Source organism: Borostomias antarcticus, assembly GCF_949987555.1.
Source record: "Borostomias antarcticus genome assembly, chromosome: 3".
Taxonomy (NCBI): domain Eukaryota; kingdom Metazoa; phylum Chordata; class Actinopteri; order Stomiiformes; family Stomiidae; genus Borostomias; species Borostomias antarcticus.
This window is the reverse complement of record NC_140236.1, coordinates 21,245,454-21,263,959: the sequence shown is the minus strand read 5'-3', so window position 1 is coordinate 21,263,959 and position 18,506 is coordinate 21,245,454. Positions and strand designations below refer to the sequence as shown.

General features: G+C 44.9%; 1 protein-coding gene across 1 annotated transcript in view; it reads right to left on the bottom strand.

The window, feature by feature from the left end:
* ctnnbl1 (catenin, beta like 1) overlaps nucleotides 1-18,506 on the bottom strand; it is a gene marked incomplete at its 5' end in the record, with an annotated part of 135,453 nt that overhangs the window by 56,165 nt on the left and 60,782 nt on the right. The window contains 4 exons of the mRNA XM_084436072.1: nucleotides 1,788-1,885; nucleotides 2,593-2,732; nucleotides 3,322-3,428; nucleotides 4,928-5,134. Of these exons, the coding sequence (XP_084292198.1) occupies nucleotides 1,788-1,885; nucleotides 2,593-2,732; nucleotides 3,322-3,428; nucleotides 4,928-5,134 (552 nt within the window). The remainder of the gene's footprint in view (nucleotides 1-1,787; nucleotides 1,886-2,592; nucleotides 2,733-3,321; nucleotides 3,429-4,927; nucleotides 5,135-18,506) is intronic.

The following is an 18,506-nucleotide window of genomic DNA, read 5'->3' as shown; positions in this document are numbered from 1 at the left end:
GAGATTTTCTGTAACTAGATGTCAGAACCATCTAGCCTAGATCTGCACCCACCCCCCTCTTGTCCTCCCATCGTTTCTTTCTATTCTCTCCTTCCTCATCCTCTTCTGTCGTTTTTATTATTATTATTATTTTTAGACCTGTCACTTCTTTCATCCAGTCTCCTGCCGTAGAAGCGCAGCATCAGAGATCAGACCTGGGCTCTCTGCTCAGCCTCTTTCCCTCTTCTTCTCACTGCTCAACACACCATCTACCGACAGACCTCTATCACTGCTCAACACACCATCTATACCCACAGACCTCTATCACTGCTCAACACACCATCTATACCCACAGACCTCCTCTATCACTGCTCAACACGCCATCTATACCCACAGACCTCCTCTATCACTGCTCAACACACCATCTATACCCACAGCTCCTCTATCACTGCTCAACACACCATCTATACCCACAGACCTCCTCTATCACTGCTCAACACACCATCTATACCCACAGACCTCCTCTATCACTGCTCAACACACCATCTATACCCACATACCTCCTCTATCACTGCTCAACACACCATCTATACCCACAGACCTCCTCTATCACTGCTCAACACACCATCTATACCCACATACCTCCTCTATCACTGCTCAACACACCGTCTATACCCACAGACCTCCTCTATCACTATTGAATAGTGGTGCAACGGATCATCGTTGATCCGTGATGGTAAGGAAAGCAGAAGCACTTTAAATTAAAAGAAAAAAACTGTACACATCAGAAGTGTGTTTAATAAATGCTATGGTGTTTTTTCCAAAGTACAAATCTTCTTCCTCTTTAAATTTTGTGTTTTAAAACTGTGTTTAATACCGTGATATACCGTACCGTGGACCTTGATATTACCGTACCGTGAGTTTTTGATAATGTTACATGCTTATTATCTACAGCATTTTGACTATTATAATCAAGGACACTTCTACATGTGGTCAACTTAAAAATATATATATGTTTTACAATTTCTTTCTTCCTTAATTTCAATCATCTGCATCTTTGCTTCACTGGTCTTCTGCTCCTTCTCCAAATCCTATTTTCGACAACTTGTCACGAATTGCCTGGACCCCAATCTTTGGCGCTTATTTAAAGATAAAGATAGTTTGCGGGAGCCAGTCAGGAAGGTGTCCTACTGCCTCCCTGTTCTAAATGTCAGCAGACAGGATGGGCACTAGATCAGTTAGCACACACGCGCACACACACACACTCTGACCTGACATCCTGCTAGAATTTGCCACAGACAGGATACAGACAACCGTTAAGAGGATTTATAACAACCTGCCCACTCCACACCACAATAAAGTCAGACTGAGTAGCATTGGAAGGTGATACAGGGTGAGAAACTCATAGCACTAAACCTGAGCTTCCTGAGATTAAGGCCGAGATGGGCAGGACTCACCAGAGCGTCTACGAGCACCTCGGCCCCCTCCTCACTCACCAGAGCGTCTACGAGCACCTCGGCCCCCTCCTCACTCACCACAGCGTCTACGAGCACCTCGGCCCCCTCCTCACTCACCACAGCGTCTACGAGCACCTCGGCCCCCTCCTCACTCACCAGAGCGTCTACGAGCACCTCGGCCCCCTCCTCACTCACCAGAGCGTCTACGAGCACCTCGGCCCCCTCCTCACTCACCAGAGTGTCTAGGAGCACCTCGATCCCCTCCTCACTCACCAGAGCATCTACGAGCACCTCGGCCCCCTCCACACTCACCAGAGCGTCTACGAGCACCTTGGCCCCCTCCTCACTCACCAGAGCGTCTACGAGCACCTCGGCCCCCTCCTCACTCTCATGCAGAGTGTCGATGTCTGTCAGCTCCTGCAGCAGGTCCACAACCGCTATGGCTATATGTAGCACAGGTTAAGGACTGTAGCACATTAACACACAAATAGCTATATGTAGCACAGGTTAAGGACTGTAGCACATTAACACACCAAATAGCTATATGTAACACAGGTTAAGGACTGTAGCACATTAACACACCAAATAGCTATATGTAGCACAGGTTAAGGACTGTAGCACATTAACACACCAAATAGCTATATGTAGCACAGCCTATGGACAGCAGCACATTAACACACCACATAGCTATTTGTAGCACCAACTATGGACTGTGGCACATTAATACATCATGGACTGCATTACATGAATATACCACATACTGTAGCTAAATGTAGCACAGGCTAATAACAGTAGCAGATCTCATGCACTTTGGCTTTAGCACTAGATTATGCTCTTCGTCACTTGTTTAGAAAGGAGATGCACTTGTGAGTACTGGTGAGTAGTAGTACATCGGACTAAGGACTAGAACATTAAAACATTATCAAGACTTTACATAGCACAAACTAAGGACTGTAGGCATTAATACACTATAATTATAATGGCTTCATGCAGCACAGAACAGTAAAATATAGTGGCAGTATCATGGCTATATGTAGGACTAAGGACTATAAGCATGATCTATGGCTATACAATATTTAAGAGGCTGACTAAGGGCATTAAACACGAGTATGTTATTATTATCATCATGACTACATGTAGCTCAGTAAAAGGATATCAGTGTTGTCGTGGCTGAGGAGGCCCAGCAGGGAGTGCACAGCGTTGAGCTCCACTAGGAGGTGGTAGAGGTCGGGCATGGTGGCAATCACATGCATCTCCTGGATGATGTCATTCAAGTCCAGCTCTGTCTCCATGAACCTGACAGAGCAACAACACACACCCATTAGACAGCAGGTCCAGCCCAACCGCAGTGAGGAGGGAGGGAGATGGAGACAGGGAGGAGAGAGGGAGATGGAGACAGGGAGGAGAGGAGGAGCAGGGAGGGAGGGAGATGGTGACAGGGAGGAGAGAGGGAGGGAGGGGAGGGAGGGAGGTGGAGACAGGGAGGAGAGAGGGAGGGAGATGGAGACAGGGAGGAGAGAGGGAGGGAGATGGAGACAGGGAGGAGAGAGGGAGGGAGGGAGATGGAGACAGGGAGGAGAGGAGGAGCAGGGAGGGAGATGGAGACAGGGAGGGGAGGAGGAGGGAGGGAGGGAGATGGAGACAGGGAGGGGAGGAGGAGGGAGGGAGGGAGGGAGATGGAGACAGGGAGGAGAGGAGGAGGGAGGGAGGGAGATGGAGACAGGAAGGAGAGGAGGAGTGAGGCAGGGAGGGGGGGATGGAGACAGGGAGGAGAGGAGGAGGGAGGGAGGGAGATGGAGACAGGGAGGAGACGAGGAGGGAGGCAGGGAGGGGGGGAATGGAGACAGGGAGGAGAGGAGGAGGGGGGAGGACAGTTTCTTCTCACCTCTCTGGGTTGTCAGGGAACTTGATCCTCAGCTCCTGGTTCTTGTAGGACCTTTTCTCAAAGGTCAGGATCATCTTCTTCACTGAGCTCTCATCCACTGGCTCACCCTGGTTATTAGAGGCAGAGAGAGGAGGAATGCCATTTAGAGAAACATGTTACCAAGAAGATAGGAGGGCCTGGTGGGTATTTCTCATTTTAAATTCCAGAATTCCTCTCTGCTTAGGTCCATCTGTAATAATCATTCATTCCTCCCTAGTTGAATGCTGCTTTTGGGCTGTGGAGTAGACAGGGACTTAAATTCTTCAGTGACCATTGATGGCACTTTTGTAGCATCACTTTATAGCGTTCACTTCTCTTCTGGCTCCCAGGAGAATCTTGCTCCTTTGGAAGTCCCCTGCTCTTCCCTCATCAGCAGGTCTCGTATAGGACCTCATGTTATTCCTTCAATTAGAAAAGATTCAATTCACCATTAGAGGATCAGTAGGAAAATGTTCCTCTACCTGGCAGCCTCTCTTATCCCACGGTCAGGGCTCCAGATTCACTCTTTACCCTGCACTGGGGCTCAAAAATTGTGGGAACACCCACCATGTAAGAAGCAACAGCTTCATAGATGTTTATATATTTTTAGTGCAACAGTACTGTTTACAAAACACTCACACTTCACACACTCATACTCACACTTAATATTCACTCAAGAACAGTCTCACCTCAACACCGCTCTCACACCTCAGCACCGCTCTCTCACCTCAACACCGCTCTCTCACCTCAGCACCGCTCTCTCACCTCAGCACCGCTCTCTCACCTCAGCACCGCTCTCTCACCTCAACACCGCTCTCTCACCTCAACACCGCTCTCACCTCAACACCTCTCTCACCTCAACACCTCTCTCACCTCACACCGCTCTCACACCTCAACACCGTTCTCTCACCTCAACACCATTCTCACACCTCAGCACCGCTCTCAAACCTCAACCCCACTCACAGCTCAACACCGCTCTCATCCCTCAACACCTCAGCACCGTTCTCACACCTCAGCACCGCTCTCACACCTCAACACCGCTCTCACACCTCAGCACCACTCTCTCACCCCTCAGCACCGCTCTCTCAACTCAACACCGCTCTCACACCTCAATCATTTGATACTAGTCCTTAATCCTAGCAAATCTAAGTTTATGTTGTTTTCTAGAGCCAGGATTACAGATTATGATAGGCTCCATTTATTAACAGCTAATGGCTTGCATATTGAGAGAGTCACTGAGTACAAATATCTTGGTTTTTGGCTGGATGCTAAATTCTCTTTCAAGTTTCATGTAGACAGTCTAGCCTCTAAGCTGCAGCAGAAAATTTTCCTGTACAGAAACCGCTTTGCTATGTTCAGCAGGAAGATAATTGTTCAAGCTGTCTTCTTATCAGTATTAGACTATAGTGACAATCTATGCTTTGCTATTATTATTGTATATTGTATTTATTCTGTTGTTATTTGTGTAAACTCGTCAACACTGTAAATGAGGGAAACCTCAGTGCTTTACAAGTATAAATAAAGGTTTGAATGAACACTGGCCAAACTAGCGTGCATGCAGGACAAACGCACACACAGATTAACACACCTCAGGATCCTCATCGTCATCCAGAATCTTCTCCAGAATCATCTTCTTCTTTTCTGCGGAGAGGTCATCTGTGTCCAGGTCCTCTCCCTCCAGGTGTCGAGCCAGAGCCAGCTCCCGGGCCAGGCTCCTCTGTTTACCCCGCGTCTCCTCATCCCCCCCTCCCCCACCACCCTCCTCCTCCCTGAGACGCTTTGCCCCTCGGTCAGGCTGCAAGGAACAGAATCATGGGTGTTCAATAAAATAACTAGATGGTCATTGATCTCCATGTCCAGATACCTGAACCTTTCTCCTGTCTCGTCTGAGAGCAAGGTTAGACAGACATAGCCACTTAAGTACGCTACAAGTTAATTCTCAAGCTCAAATAGCTAGATCTGATCTGAGCTCGTCCACTCTGATCATCATCATGGCCATACAGTTTAGCCATCTGTATTCTATGATCAAATGCCATGTCCAAATGGAAGCTGCTGTCAATATCACTCAATGTTTGCTGTTGACTTTGTTGTTTCTTTTGCCTGTTGTATGTAATGTCTCTGTTGCACTTTGAAGCATTACGGTACTATGCCCAAGACAAGTTTCCACACGGGGACAATAAAGTATAATCAATCAATCAATCAAAGCTAGTGCTAGCTAACGTTAGCCACATGCTGATCTCTGAGTAGCAGAACTCAGAGTACCCTACCCAGATTCATATTATTGGGAAGAGGTTCAGGGACAGATGGGGTCAATTTCTAAGAACCCAACACGTATCTCGCTAACTAGCTAGCTAGATGGCTAACATTAGTTGGCTAACCCAGTTATCCATAGCTGCAATGTTGTTTATGCAATGTAATGTTCACCAGCTAATGTGACACAGTTACTGTTAGATGTAGGCATAGACATAGACGAAGCCACTGCACTAATTACCAAGCAAACATTGAATTCATTCATTCGCAATAGCAAAGCTAAGGAGGCTAGTGCTAACGTCGATTATAGCTGCAGAGCTAGCAGATGGGTGCCAACCCAGATAAACGCAAAAGAAAAGAAAATCTAGCGAGCAAACATACAACATACCTGGTAATTCAGTAGTTCACCAACATCCATAATAATATCTTTCTCTGAGCTGGTGTTAGTTAAATGCCAAGTCCAGGGCTGTTGCTTACTGACTAGCGCCGTGGTCTTTCCGTAAAGCAGTGTTACCGTAAAACCCTCCGCTGTCGTGAAACACTGGGGGAGTCGTGTCAGCTCTCTCGCGAGACAAATAAGCAAACGCAGGAGAAGGGCAAGGGTTCCTCCCGCGACATTACTTTTCGCAACCCAGTTTAGCAAGAACACCATAGAGTTTAGGGTTAAGGTTAGGGTGAGGGTGAGGGTCAGGTGTAGGGTTAGGGTTAGGGTTAGGTTTGGAGATATAAGCTCACGCACAGTGTGCTGAGTGGGTGCACTGGCTACACGCCACTGAACTAATTGACACTAGTCCTGGATTAAAATCATCTAACAAATAACAAAGACAAGACAACACATACCCCACCCAGGATTCCAGAGTAGGCCACCGGAGGACGCCAGAGAGTAGAGTGGCTTATGTTGTCCCCAGGGGCTTCATCCCTACTAACACAGTGGGTTGCAGCAACGTTGCACATAAGTTGTACTTTGGTAAGTTGCAGCGTTACCATCAGGCGATGTTGTGACAACGTCCATCTATGGTCGAAAATAACTTTAACCTCCTAAGTCTAATTAGACTTTACTGCAACGTTGCAGAAACATTGGCAACATGGGGCAGGGCAAAGTAGGCAGGATTCTTTGCCAAACTGCTCCTGTCTTTTTTCTTCTTTTAAATTTTTTTTTTCCGCTTATATCCTTCATATTGTACTGTACATTGAGGTTAATAACTCATCTTAGAAATGTTATTGATTGTATATTTCCCTGTTTGTCATAAATAAATTGAATGCTTTTTCATTAAATAAATAAAAAAGTAGGCAGGCTTCTCTATCACTGCGACCTATGGTGGAAATGATGTGTATCTCCTCCGGAATGTTATCAATGAAATAAGAGATTTGACACATGAATGCTCAATACAGATAAAAACAGAACAACCAATCACACTTCTGACCAAGTGAAATGATTGGAATGACCTGTCAAACTGCCTAATCAACCTGCACACAATTTGATGTTTCTTTTCTAATTTACTAACGGTTTATGCCCCCTTGCTGAAAACAGAGCTGGTGGGAGAGCACCTTTAAATGACACCCTCATGAGCAACTGGACTTTAGTTTTACATTTTCATAGTCACCAGAATCAATAAAGTTTGTCTCCAAGTATTTGCCGTTTAAGGCATTCTACTAACTTTTCGGTGTCGACCAAGATATCATTTTTCTCAAAAGACGTGTCTATGGCCGTGTCCGAAATGCATACTACCTGCTACTTGCTTTATAGTAGGCACTATATAGTAGGCGAAATACAGTTTGTACAGTTTTGATGTAGCATGCTGCATCTCGCCTACTATATAGCAGGTAGTATGCATTTCGGACATATGAGAAATCCCATTCATTCTCTCGGCATTATGGAACGCTACCACTAGGGGGCGATGAGATTACTTTCCCTCCCTATAGACCTTTTACAGCCGTCGGCAGAAGTATGCGCGAGCATTCTTGAAACAGCAGCAGGGGGAGACAGACGAATTCAGAACAAGGAACCCTAACCCAGAGCAGTATTTTAGTACAAATAGATTTTATATGCCATCAAGATGTCTGGCTGTTGCGTCTACGGGTGTACAAATCGGCGCTCTAGTGGATTAAAACTGTATTCGATTCCAAGAGGAAACCGGCCTTTTCAGAGGAACCGGAGGCGAATCCTAAGCGTGCGGACTGGACTGAGTACATCAGAAATGCCCGCGTTTGCGGTGCCCATTTCATATCAGGTACGTTATTTTGACTATCTGGTTTCACTGGAATGTCTGGTTGAAATGTAGAGTAATATCTTAAGTAAACAGAAGTAACTCATAACCTGCACGCTAAACTAAGTTCAGGAATTGGAAGCCTAATGATAGCTAGCTAATGTTAGCTAATGCTAGCTAGCACGCTACCTAGTGTTAGATCAAGGCCCGAACTTGGCTAACGTTAGACAATATTGCAAATACTCCGACAAACTATTGCAAACCTTTTTTCTGTTACTGCTGGCTTTCTGTTCGCCGCGAACATTTGCAGAAACATAAGCGAACGTTCTGAGCTGGTAGTTTGTGTTAGTTAACGTTACTCAAAAATGGCCGCTGGACTAGGAAATGTGAATTGTTTGTTGTTTGACTGCTGAATTTGACTCACATTGGGAGTTCGCTCGTGTCAGGCTTTCTAGGCCATCGCGAATCTTAGGCTACTATTATATAGGTAACAGTGAAGGCGAAGCCAAGATAATGCGTTATATATTTTCCATTTGTCTGGAAAGTCGGAGAGACTGAGAACGATGCCACCCACGAGGTAACCGCGGTACCATAGACAATAACGTTAGCTCGAAACAAAGATGGAGGCAGCTTTGTTTGCCACATCTGTAGTAGCGCTCCAGAGCCGAGTTTTCCCAAAGTCCATAACTGGTAGGCTTGCATTTTAAGCTGTTAAAAAAATACTGATGGGGAAAAAACACGATTCATTATTTTGAGGAAAAAGGATGGTTGAAATGTATTGATTATGGTACTTTATACACACAGATCATTATGAAGGTGCCAGGAACATGGCAAAGGTGTTCGAGCAGCAGTCATCAATGGATGAGCGGCAAGATGTTCAAAAGAGACAACGCAACATGCGCTATGACTCCAGTGACGAATGTAATATAATAAAGTGCATTCAACAGTCCCAAAAGATTACTACTTTTGAAATTGACTGATCTGATCTGAGCTAATTTACTCATATTCCACTAGATATTCCAAGCCCCAGGCAGCCATCAGTCCCCACAACGCAGGCCAAAGCCAGTATGCCAGGTGCCGGAATCGAAAGGCCTCTGCTGGCTGTCCAGTACAATCCGCGTGTGCTGTACTTATCCAGGTATCAATCAATCAATCAAAGCTTTATTTGTATAGCACATTTCATACCCAGAGGCAACACAATGCGCTTTACAGAGAACAAGGGAGGTGGGCATACGACCCATTCTCTACATATTCCAGAGGGAAGCAAAAAAACAGTAATCACCCGGGGGCCAGATAAGTGAGCTGTAAAAATTCTTCCCTGACCCCTCTCAACAAGGCGATCAAGCAAGCTCCAGGAGTATGTTTGTCTACCGGCTAAGAACATTTATAAAGCAATACATTGCATTAAATTACATTTCAGAGTGAGAGAAGCTAAAAGCATCATAGGAGAGAGAATATTCTACGGACATGCTACATCATCCACAGCAGACACAGGGGTATCTATCGGACTTCGGGAGGTCTGCTGGTGACAGTGGGGCATCCACTGGACCTGGTTAGAAGATAGGGAGAGAGAGAGGCACTAGGGAGAGGGAAGGCAGAGGGAAGGCAGAGAAGGGTTAGTAGCACATAGAGCCATACAGACCACACAGATATTGAAACAGGCAACCTGGGGCTAGCTCCTTGAATATATTTGTCTAATGGCTAAGAAAATTTAAAGAACAATAAATAGCATTAAATTAAATTTTCGGAGCAAGAAAGGCTAAGAGCATCAGGTCCAGGCCTAAGCCGGATGTGGACTGATGTGTGTCTGTGTGTACGTGTGTGTGTGTGTGTGTACTAAATACTACGATATCCACAGCTCCGCAGCTGACACAGGTATGCATGTTTGTGTTGTGAAATGTCTATGCCTATTTACACACTGATAGTTGGACTATTTTTATTTTATTTCGAATACCATTTTACTCATCTTGCAGATTTTCCGAGCTCATCCCCTGTGAGCGAAAACCATGCAAGCCCAGGCCCCATGTATAGCACCCCAGCCAGACCAGGTAAGAGGGGCATGTACTGCTGTGGTGTTGTGATGTGTCTACCTGTTTCATGTCTTCATTTATTTTCCTTCAAATGCCAGAAGCCAAAGCATGCTGCCAACACCATAAAGTTTCCTGCTAATCCCTTTATCCCTTTTGGTTTTCCGTTAGCTCTGTGATGCCATCGCCCAAGAGAACAGCTCCAGCAGCATTGACTCCATGTACCCCTCTATCCAATCGATGCTGCTCTGCAGATGCTGGTATGTGCAATTTCAGGAACTACTTCATGTTGCATGCAGGGATATATGTTGAGTTTCATTTAGTTTAATTTAGTTTTATGTCAATGTACTTATAGCCACATCTGTGTTTATCTAGATTTCCAGAGGTCGGTACATCAGCAGTTCACGGACTTGCGGGAGCAACTCCGTGAGCTTGCGCAGAGTGTGAGGGAACTGGCCAAGAGCATGCGGCCTGGGGAGTCCAGAGGTGCTCAGGGAGAAGTGCTGGATGCACTGGACCCTGCCCAAACGGAGGAGGAGCTGCAGGTCTTTGAGGCCAGGTTGACGGACCAGGAACATCAGAGGAAGATGGTGAGTGTCTGCAGGGCAGAACTTTGTCTTATTTTTGCAGGGAAGGGTACAGTAAATGACTGTCTTTGTTTTTCAGACACAATACCTAGGTGCCATTGGTGGCAGAGACTTGGCTGACACAGTCCGGCGGGTGCCGTCAGCTGTTGCCACACATGCGGTGTGGAGCGCCTACAGTGTGCACGGGAAGAAGGGGAAGAAGCCACTGAAGAGTATGACACACTTCAATGTTCTAACACGTAAGAAATGGTTCATATTTTTAATATTTTTTAATACATCATCTTTGTTCCACGACCAATGTGAATTTATTACCTTTCTTGATAACTTAAAGGTGCAGTTATGCAGTTATCGTCTCGATGCCAAAGGCTACGATGGCGGAGGTGGCCGCCCAGCTGCAGGAGACATTAAAACATGCCCCTGCTAAATGCAGAAGGGTAAGTGATGTATTTTTTTTGGTGGTGATGGTGTTGTGTCATAACTTTTGTACCATAATTTTGCTTGCTGCATTGACTATGGCATTAATAGGCTCTTTGCACAAGCTCCACTACTTCCTGACACTCTACAGGCATATTTCTTTCCTGTCCTATACTAGTGGATGGAAGTGATTGATCAGGTGTGCTGCACACCGGATTCATCGCAATTGCTATCCAATAGTATAGGACGGTAAAGAAATATGCCTGTAGAGTTTCAGGAAGTAGTGGAGCTTGTGCAAAGAGCCTATTAATGCCATAGTCAATGCAGCAAGCAAAATTATGGTCCAACTAAAATAGGGACAGGGTCAGTCCAATAAGTGCAATAAGATATTATAATAGCTGGAATAATAAGTTCTGAAGTCACAATCATGGCAGACAAACGAGGCACTGCAAACCACACAATAATAAATATAAAGTGCTATACTATTTTCCAGCGGGGGTCGGGGACCTCATCTCAGACACCCAGAATTTTTTTTTATTTTTTATTTTTTTTTGTTATTTATTAGTGGGGTTATTTATTCTAGGGGGACAATAATTAAGCTTGGGCACAATTAGAACGCAGACTACCCCTAAACCTCCCCAAATATAAAAGGCAGGAGAAGCGCAGCAATAAAGGAGTAAGTGCTAAGAGGAGGGGGCCTCGACATTTTCCCATTGCAGGTTGCATCTACACAGAGGGGGGCAATTCACAGGTAGGTTTTAGGATGGCCAGACACCTAAGGTAAGTGACTCCCACTTATGATTTCCATAACATGGCTTTACATAAGGTTGACTTTTAAATCTTATTCTCTTTTTTCCACAGGCATACCACAGGACCCACTGGAGGAACCGCCCAGACTAGAAGGAGGAGGATTGAGGTAAGTAATACATCACACAAAAAACGTCAAAGTAATGCTACAGTCATACTGTATAACCAAAACAATAGTGTCCAAAGGTGTTCAAAGTCCACACAGCATGCGTAACTGGTAAGTGCTTGAGGAGGGAGTGTTAAGTGCTTTATTGGGGTACACTCCACAATAACTCAATGTCCTTTCGCCTTCTCAACCGTAGGCGGCAGCAGTCCAGGATTCTGGTTTACAATGTCCATAGGCTGGGTATGCTTCCAGAGCACTCGAAGTCCTTTCAAAGGCTCAGGTGGGGAATGTCGAGGGGTTAAATGCATTAAAAAGTACATATATATCCACAGACGACAACAATAAGGAAATACATTTCATAGAAGACAGAGGCTACATCTTCTCCAGACCACAAATTGAACTGAGCACCTTTAAATTTTCACCATCTCCGTCATATTTTTATTTTCCGACTTGATGTGCGAGGAGTAGCTAGCCAGCTGCACGCAAGGTAAAATCCTTCGACGCTATGTAATTGTGTTAATTCATTATTGTACACATCACATGTTGAAAACACTATTTTGTGGTGTCAAACTTGAATTTGAGAAAGTTTTGCTAGCATAGGGGGCACTAGGCATAACGTAGCTAAGCACTAACGTTCACATTACTACATTAACGTTAGCTAAGTTAGCTAGCTATCAACTAAATTTCATGCGGCAATGGAAAAGAAAAGAACAAATCAATTTGTAAGCATTTTGTGTGCAAATTAGTGATAAACTAGCTAGCTACCTCAAATCATCATCAATAATAATTATGTGGAACATCTCGCTAGGTGATGAGGATTTAGAATTAAGAACTAATAGCTTAGGTGTCATCATGGTGTTTATGGTTGAAGTTGGCTAACGTTAGCACTAATTTTGCGCCCTCTTTCCTTTGTAGCACATTCTTCTCCAAGACCAATCTCGACCTCTGCAGCAGTAACGGTCTGTAAGCGGGCGCCACATTGTCTGAATTTGCTGTGCACCAAATTGATAATCGTTATCTAGCTAGCTAGCGTTATCGTCCGCATGACTGAATCGGAATACTTGTTTGCTAGCTAGCTAACGTTAGCTAACAACCATAGCTAGCTAACTAACTAACTCGTTTAGATGGATAACGTGAGCTAGTTTGCCAACAATGTAGCTGGTCAAGCTAACGTTTGCTGTCTGTTAGATGGACTTGGCTATCTAAGTTAGCTAGCTAACGTTAGCTAGACCAGCTATTTTAGCGATCAAGCAAAGGTTAGGCACATTTATGCACACACAGACATACACCAATGTTTGCCATGTCTCTCCTATGATGTTATTAGCCTCTCTTACTCTGAAAATGTAATTTAATGTTATTTATTGCTCTATAAATGTTCTTAGCCGGTAGACAAACATACTCCAGGAGCTTGCTCGATCGCCTCGTTAAGAGGGGTCAGGGAAGAATTTTTACAGCTCACTTATCTGGCCCCCGGGTGATTACTGTTTTTTTGCTTCCCTCTGGAATATGTAGGGGTGGGATGTCTGCCCACCTCCCTTGTTCTCTGTAAAGCGCATTGTGTTGCCTCTGGGTATGAAATGCGCTATATAAATAAAGCTTTGATTGATTGATTGATTATATGTTCAGTTGTGAAGTATCATGTTGTGTATTCACGTTTATACTGTAGCATATGCTGGCGACTTGGTTGGTGTTGTTTTCTAATGAGAATGACAATGGAATAGAATATCAAGAATGCAAGCTTCGTGTCCTTAATCCAATTAACGTTACTCATGCTGCTGTCAGACAGCATTCATGTCTTGTTGCCACTGCAGTGATGGTAATGTGGCTGCAGGATAGCAAAGATATTATGATGACTTCAAATGGTAGTTCAGGATTTTGGACATAATTTGCTAGGCTAGTGCAAGTGCATGGCTGCCACGATTGGCCAAAAGTTACGAGTGACATTTTTTCACTTAGCCATGACCCCCCCTCCGAGGCGGCTCTCTACCCCACCCCCCACCCCCCCGAGAGGGCTCTCTACCCCACCCCACCCCCCACCCCCCCCCGAGACGGCTCTCTCACCCCGCTAGGTAGATTTGAGTAGCGTTCTTTGAACACAAAGAAAGACTGGGAGGTGAGAATAGCCTTCCTTCAAATATAACCAGAAAATAAGGGTCCCATGAACATTGAACTGCTAGTATTTAGGGGTTGGTCATTTCTCCACGTGAGAATTGTGAAGTGTGGCGTGTGAGCATGAGAATAGGCTGAAATGCGTGTCTCATGCTCAATGCAAAGTTTTTGGTGGCTAGCTAGTAGGGGTGTAACAATATATCGTGCCACAATATATCGCGATACAGAAACGTCACAATACGTATCGTCAAGGTGAAAACAATATTGTGATATGTTTATTGTATATCAGTGAACGCTGGCTACACAATGCTGGTAACAAACACATCTTTTGTCTAGGACTATCCATGATATTACATTAGTTAAAGGACAATGCTCGTTTTTGACAACCTGGACCTTATTTACGACATATTATAAGACGTTTGACTCACCGAGATCACTTTGGTGTAGTTCGGAGGCATGTAGAAGAAATTTAAAATCCAGCGCGAGCCAGTATATCCATGTAATGGCGGTGGTCGGGGCACTTAGAATGCAGTTTCTAAAAATCTATTTTCTGCCGCGAAACGGTTGTTTTCATCAATCTGTCTTGATGAATCGCTAGTTGTGCTTACATAGAGCATAGGCCTGTTGTGGTTTTCACATGCCATGATCTTTAGAAACGTCTTTCGAAACGAAATGGCTTCCTCACTTGCTCCAGCACTAATGCGCATAGCGCGCAATCGTTGCTCCAGCACGCTGTGCGCATGCACAAAGGCAATCGTATCCACAATGACGAGGTACTTAAAGCCAGAAATGGCACTCTGATCCCATCCCAGCAAACCACTGAACTAGGGCTGAACGATTTGGGGAAAACTAATTGCGATTTTTCTGACTGAAATTGCGATTTGCGATATTTTTAAAAAACACATTTTTAAAAATCCATTCACTGTGTAATGGATTTGAACACCTACCACATGAGATTGCATGAGAAAATCAACTGTTCTATATTCTAATGCAAGGATGAAAATATGAATAGCTTACAACTTTTCCAACTTGTAGGCCTTTTATTGATAAATAACAGCAGCATCCATCCATCCATCCATCAACATACACGTCTTTCACAGTGTTTGTGGGCATGGAACATACATGAGCTATTAGGACTAGGACATTTTCAAGAGGCAAGTCAATCACTTATAGCTCAGGAGCAGCATCCAAGTTGCACATTCTGCCATCAAGTTAAATAAAGTAATAATAATAATAACTAGGGCTGCGAGCAGCAGTGAGCGGGCCCTCGCACCCCACGCGTGTCGGGGTGCGGCGCCGTTAAAGGCTGTGCTATTTCGGTGTCCAGTACTGAGAGAAACTTCCTGTCACCAGTAGGTGGCACTCTAAGTGTGACTCAATACCGATGCATAGATGTGTTCAGGACGGTACCTTGATAAGGCTTGAGAAATGTTGTGTAAATCGGACAAAGTATGTAGGAGTTATGAGGACTTCCTGTAAGCAGTAGGTGGCGCTGTAGGTATGACGCAATACTGACCTACAGATGTGTTCAAGATGCGACCTTCATCAAGCATGAGCAATTTGGAGTAAATCGGATAATGTATGTAGGAGTTATGAGTACTTCCTGTTTCACCAGTAGGTGGCGCTGTAAGTGTAACTCAATACCGACGCATAGATGTGTTCAGAAGGTGACCTTCATGAAGCGTCAGCAATTTGGTGCAAATCGGATGATGTATGCAGGAGTTATGAGGACTTCCTGTTTCACCAATAGGTGGCGCTATAAGTATGATGCAATACTGACACATAGATGTGTTCAGGACAGAACCGTCATGAAGCGTGAGAAATATCGGACAAATCGGATAATGTATGGAGGAGTTATGAGGACTTCCTGTTTCACCAATAGGTGGCGCTATAAGTATGACGCAATACTGACACATAGATGTGTTCAGGACAGAACCGTCATGAAGCGTGAGATATATCGGACAAATCGGATAATGTATGTAGGAGTTATGAGGACTTCCTGTTTCACCAATAGGTGGCGCTATAAGTATGACGCAATACTGACACATAGATGTGTTCAGGACAGAACCGTCATGAAGCGTGAGATATATCGGACAAATCCGATAATGTATGGAGGAGTTATGAGGACTTCCTGTTTCACCAATAGGTGGCGCTATAAGTATGACGCAATACTGACCCATAGATGTGTTCAGGACACAACCGTCATGAAGCGTGAGATATATCGGACAAATCGGATAATGTATGGAGGAGTTATGAGGACATCGTGTTTTATGGCGAAATGTCAAACTTTGGCGGGGCGCCGCGGCAAGGGTGTTTGGTGAAAACTCAATTTTTTTGATAACTTTTGATCACAAAGGTCTTAAGATGAAGCTGACCCGATATGAAGTTGATCGGATGAAATCTGTAGGAGGAGTTCGTCGAAGTACGAGGCATGGAAATGGTCAAAACAAGGACAAAATGGCACATTAAGAGCAAAATGGCGGACTTCCTGTTGCATGTTGGGTATAGCTCCAAGAGACATTTTAGTGTGTCTCGATGAACTACATATGCCCACCGAATTTCGTTCGCCTACATCAAACTGAAAGGTGGGGCTCGCCATTTTAAATTTTCCAGGGGGCGCTCTTGAGCCGTTTTGCCACGCCCATTTCCGTCACCCATGAATTATCAAATTTTTCACCGGGCCTGACGTATCTGCAAAGTTTCATCCGTTTTCATCGATGTTTAGGCCGCCAAAAACGCATTTGTTTGGGGAGAAGAAGAAGGTAGGAGAATAATAATCCTTCGAAATACAATAGGGCCTCGCACCGCCAGTGCTCGGGCCCTAACTAGGGCTGCGAGCAGCAGTGAGCGGGCCCTCGCACCCCACGCGGGTCGGGGTGTGGCGCCGTTAAAGGGTGTGCTATTTCGGTGTCCAGTACTGACAGAAACTTCCTGTCACCAGTAGGTGGCGCTCTAAGCGTGACTCAATACCGACGCATAGATGTGTTCAGGACAGTACCTTGATGAAGCGTGAGAAATGTTGTGTAAATCGGACAAAGTATGTAGGAGTTATGAGGACTTCCTGTAAGCAGTAGGTGGCGCTGTAGGTATGACGCAATACTGACCTACAGATGTGTTCAAGATGCGACCTTCATCAAGCATGAGCAATTTGGAGTAAATCGGATAATGTATGTAGGAGTTATGAGTACTTCCTGTTTCACCAGTAGGTGGCGCTGTAAGTGTAACTCAATACCGACGCATAGATGTGTTCAGAAGGTGACCTTCATGAAGCGTCAGCAATTTGGTGCAAATCGTATGATGTATGCAGGAGTTATGAGGACTTCCTGTTTCACCAATAGGTGGCGCTATAAGTATGACGCAATACTGACCCATAGATGTGTTCAGGACAGAAGCGTCATGAAGCGTGAGATATATCGGACAAATCGGATAATGTATGGAGGAGTTATGAGGACATCGTGTTTTATGGCGAAATGTCAAAATTTGGCGGGGCGCCACGGCAAGGGTGTTTAATGAAAACTCAATTTTTTTGATAACTTTTCATCACAAATGCCTTAAGATGAAGCTGACCCGATATGAAGTTGATCGGATGAAATCTGTAGGAGGAGTTCGTTGAAGTACGAGGCATGGAAATGGTAAAAACAAGGGAAAATGGCACATTAAAAGCAAAATGGCGGACTTCCTGTTGCATGTTGGGTATAGCTCCAAGAGACATTTTAGTGTGGCTCGATAAAATACATATGGCCACCGAATTTCGTTCGCCTACATCAAACTGAAAGGTGGGGCTCGCCATTTTAAACTTTCCAGGGGGCGCTCTTGAGCCGTTTTGCCACTCCCATTTCCGTCACCCATGAATTATCAAATTTTTCACCGGGACTGACGTATCTGCAAAGTTTCATCCGTTTTCATCGATGTTTAGGCCGCCAAAAAGGCATTTGTTTTGGAAGAAGGAGAAGGTAGAATAATAACTAGGGCTGCGAGCAGCAGTGAGCGGGCCCTCGCACCCCATGCGTGTCGGGGTGCTGCGCCGTTAAAGGCTGTGCTATTTCGGTGTGCAGTACTGAGAGAAACTTCCTGTCACCAGTAGGTGGCGCTCTAGGCGTGACTCAATACCGAAGCATAGATGTGTTCAGGACGGTACCTTGATGAAGCGTGAGAAATGTTGAGTAAATCGGATGACGTATGTAGGAGTTATGAGGACTTCCTGTTACACCAGTAGGTGGCGCTGTAAGTGTGACTCAATACCGACACATAGATGGGTTCAGAAGGCCACCTTCATGAACCGTCAGCAATTTGGTGCAAATCGGATGATGTATGCAGGAGTTATGAGGACTTCCTGTTTCACCAATAGGTGGCGCTATTCGTATGACGCAATACTGACACATAGATGTGTTCAGGACAGAACCGTCATGAAGCGTGAGCTATATCGGACAAATTGGATAATGTATGGAGGAGTTATGAGGACTTCCTGTTTCACCAATAGGTGGCGCTATAAGTATGACGCAATACTGAAACATAGATGTGTTCAGGACAGAACCGTCATGAAGCGTGAGATATATCGGACAAATTGGATAATGTATGGAGGAGTTATGAGGACTTCCTGTTTCACCAATAGGTGGCGCTATAAGTATGACGCAATACTGACACATAGATGTGTTCAGGA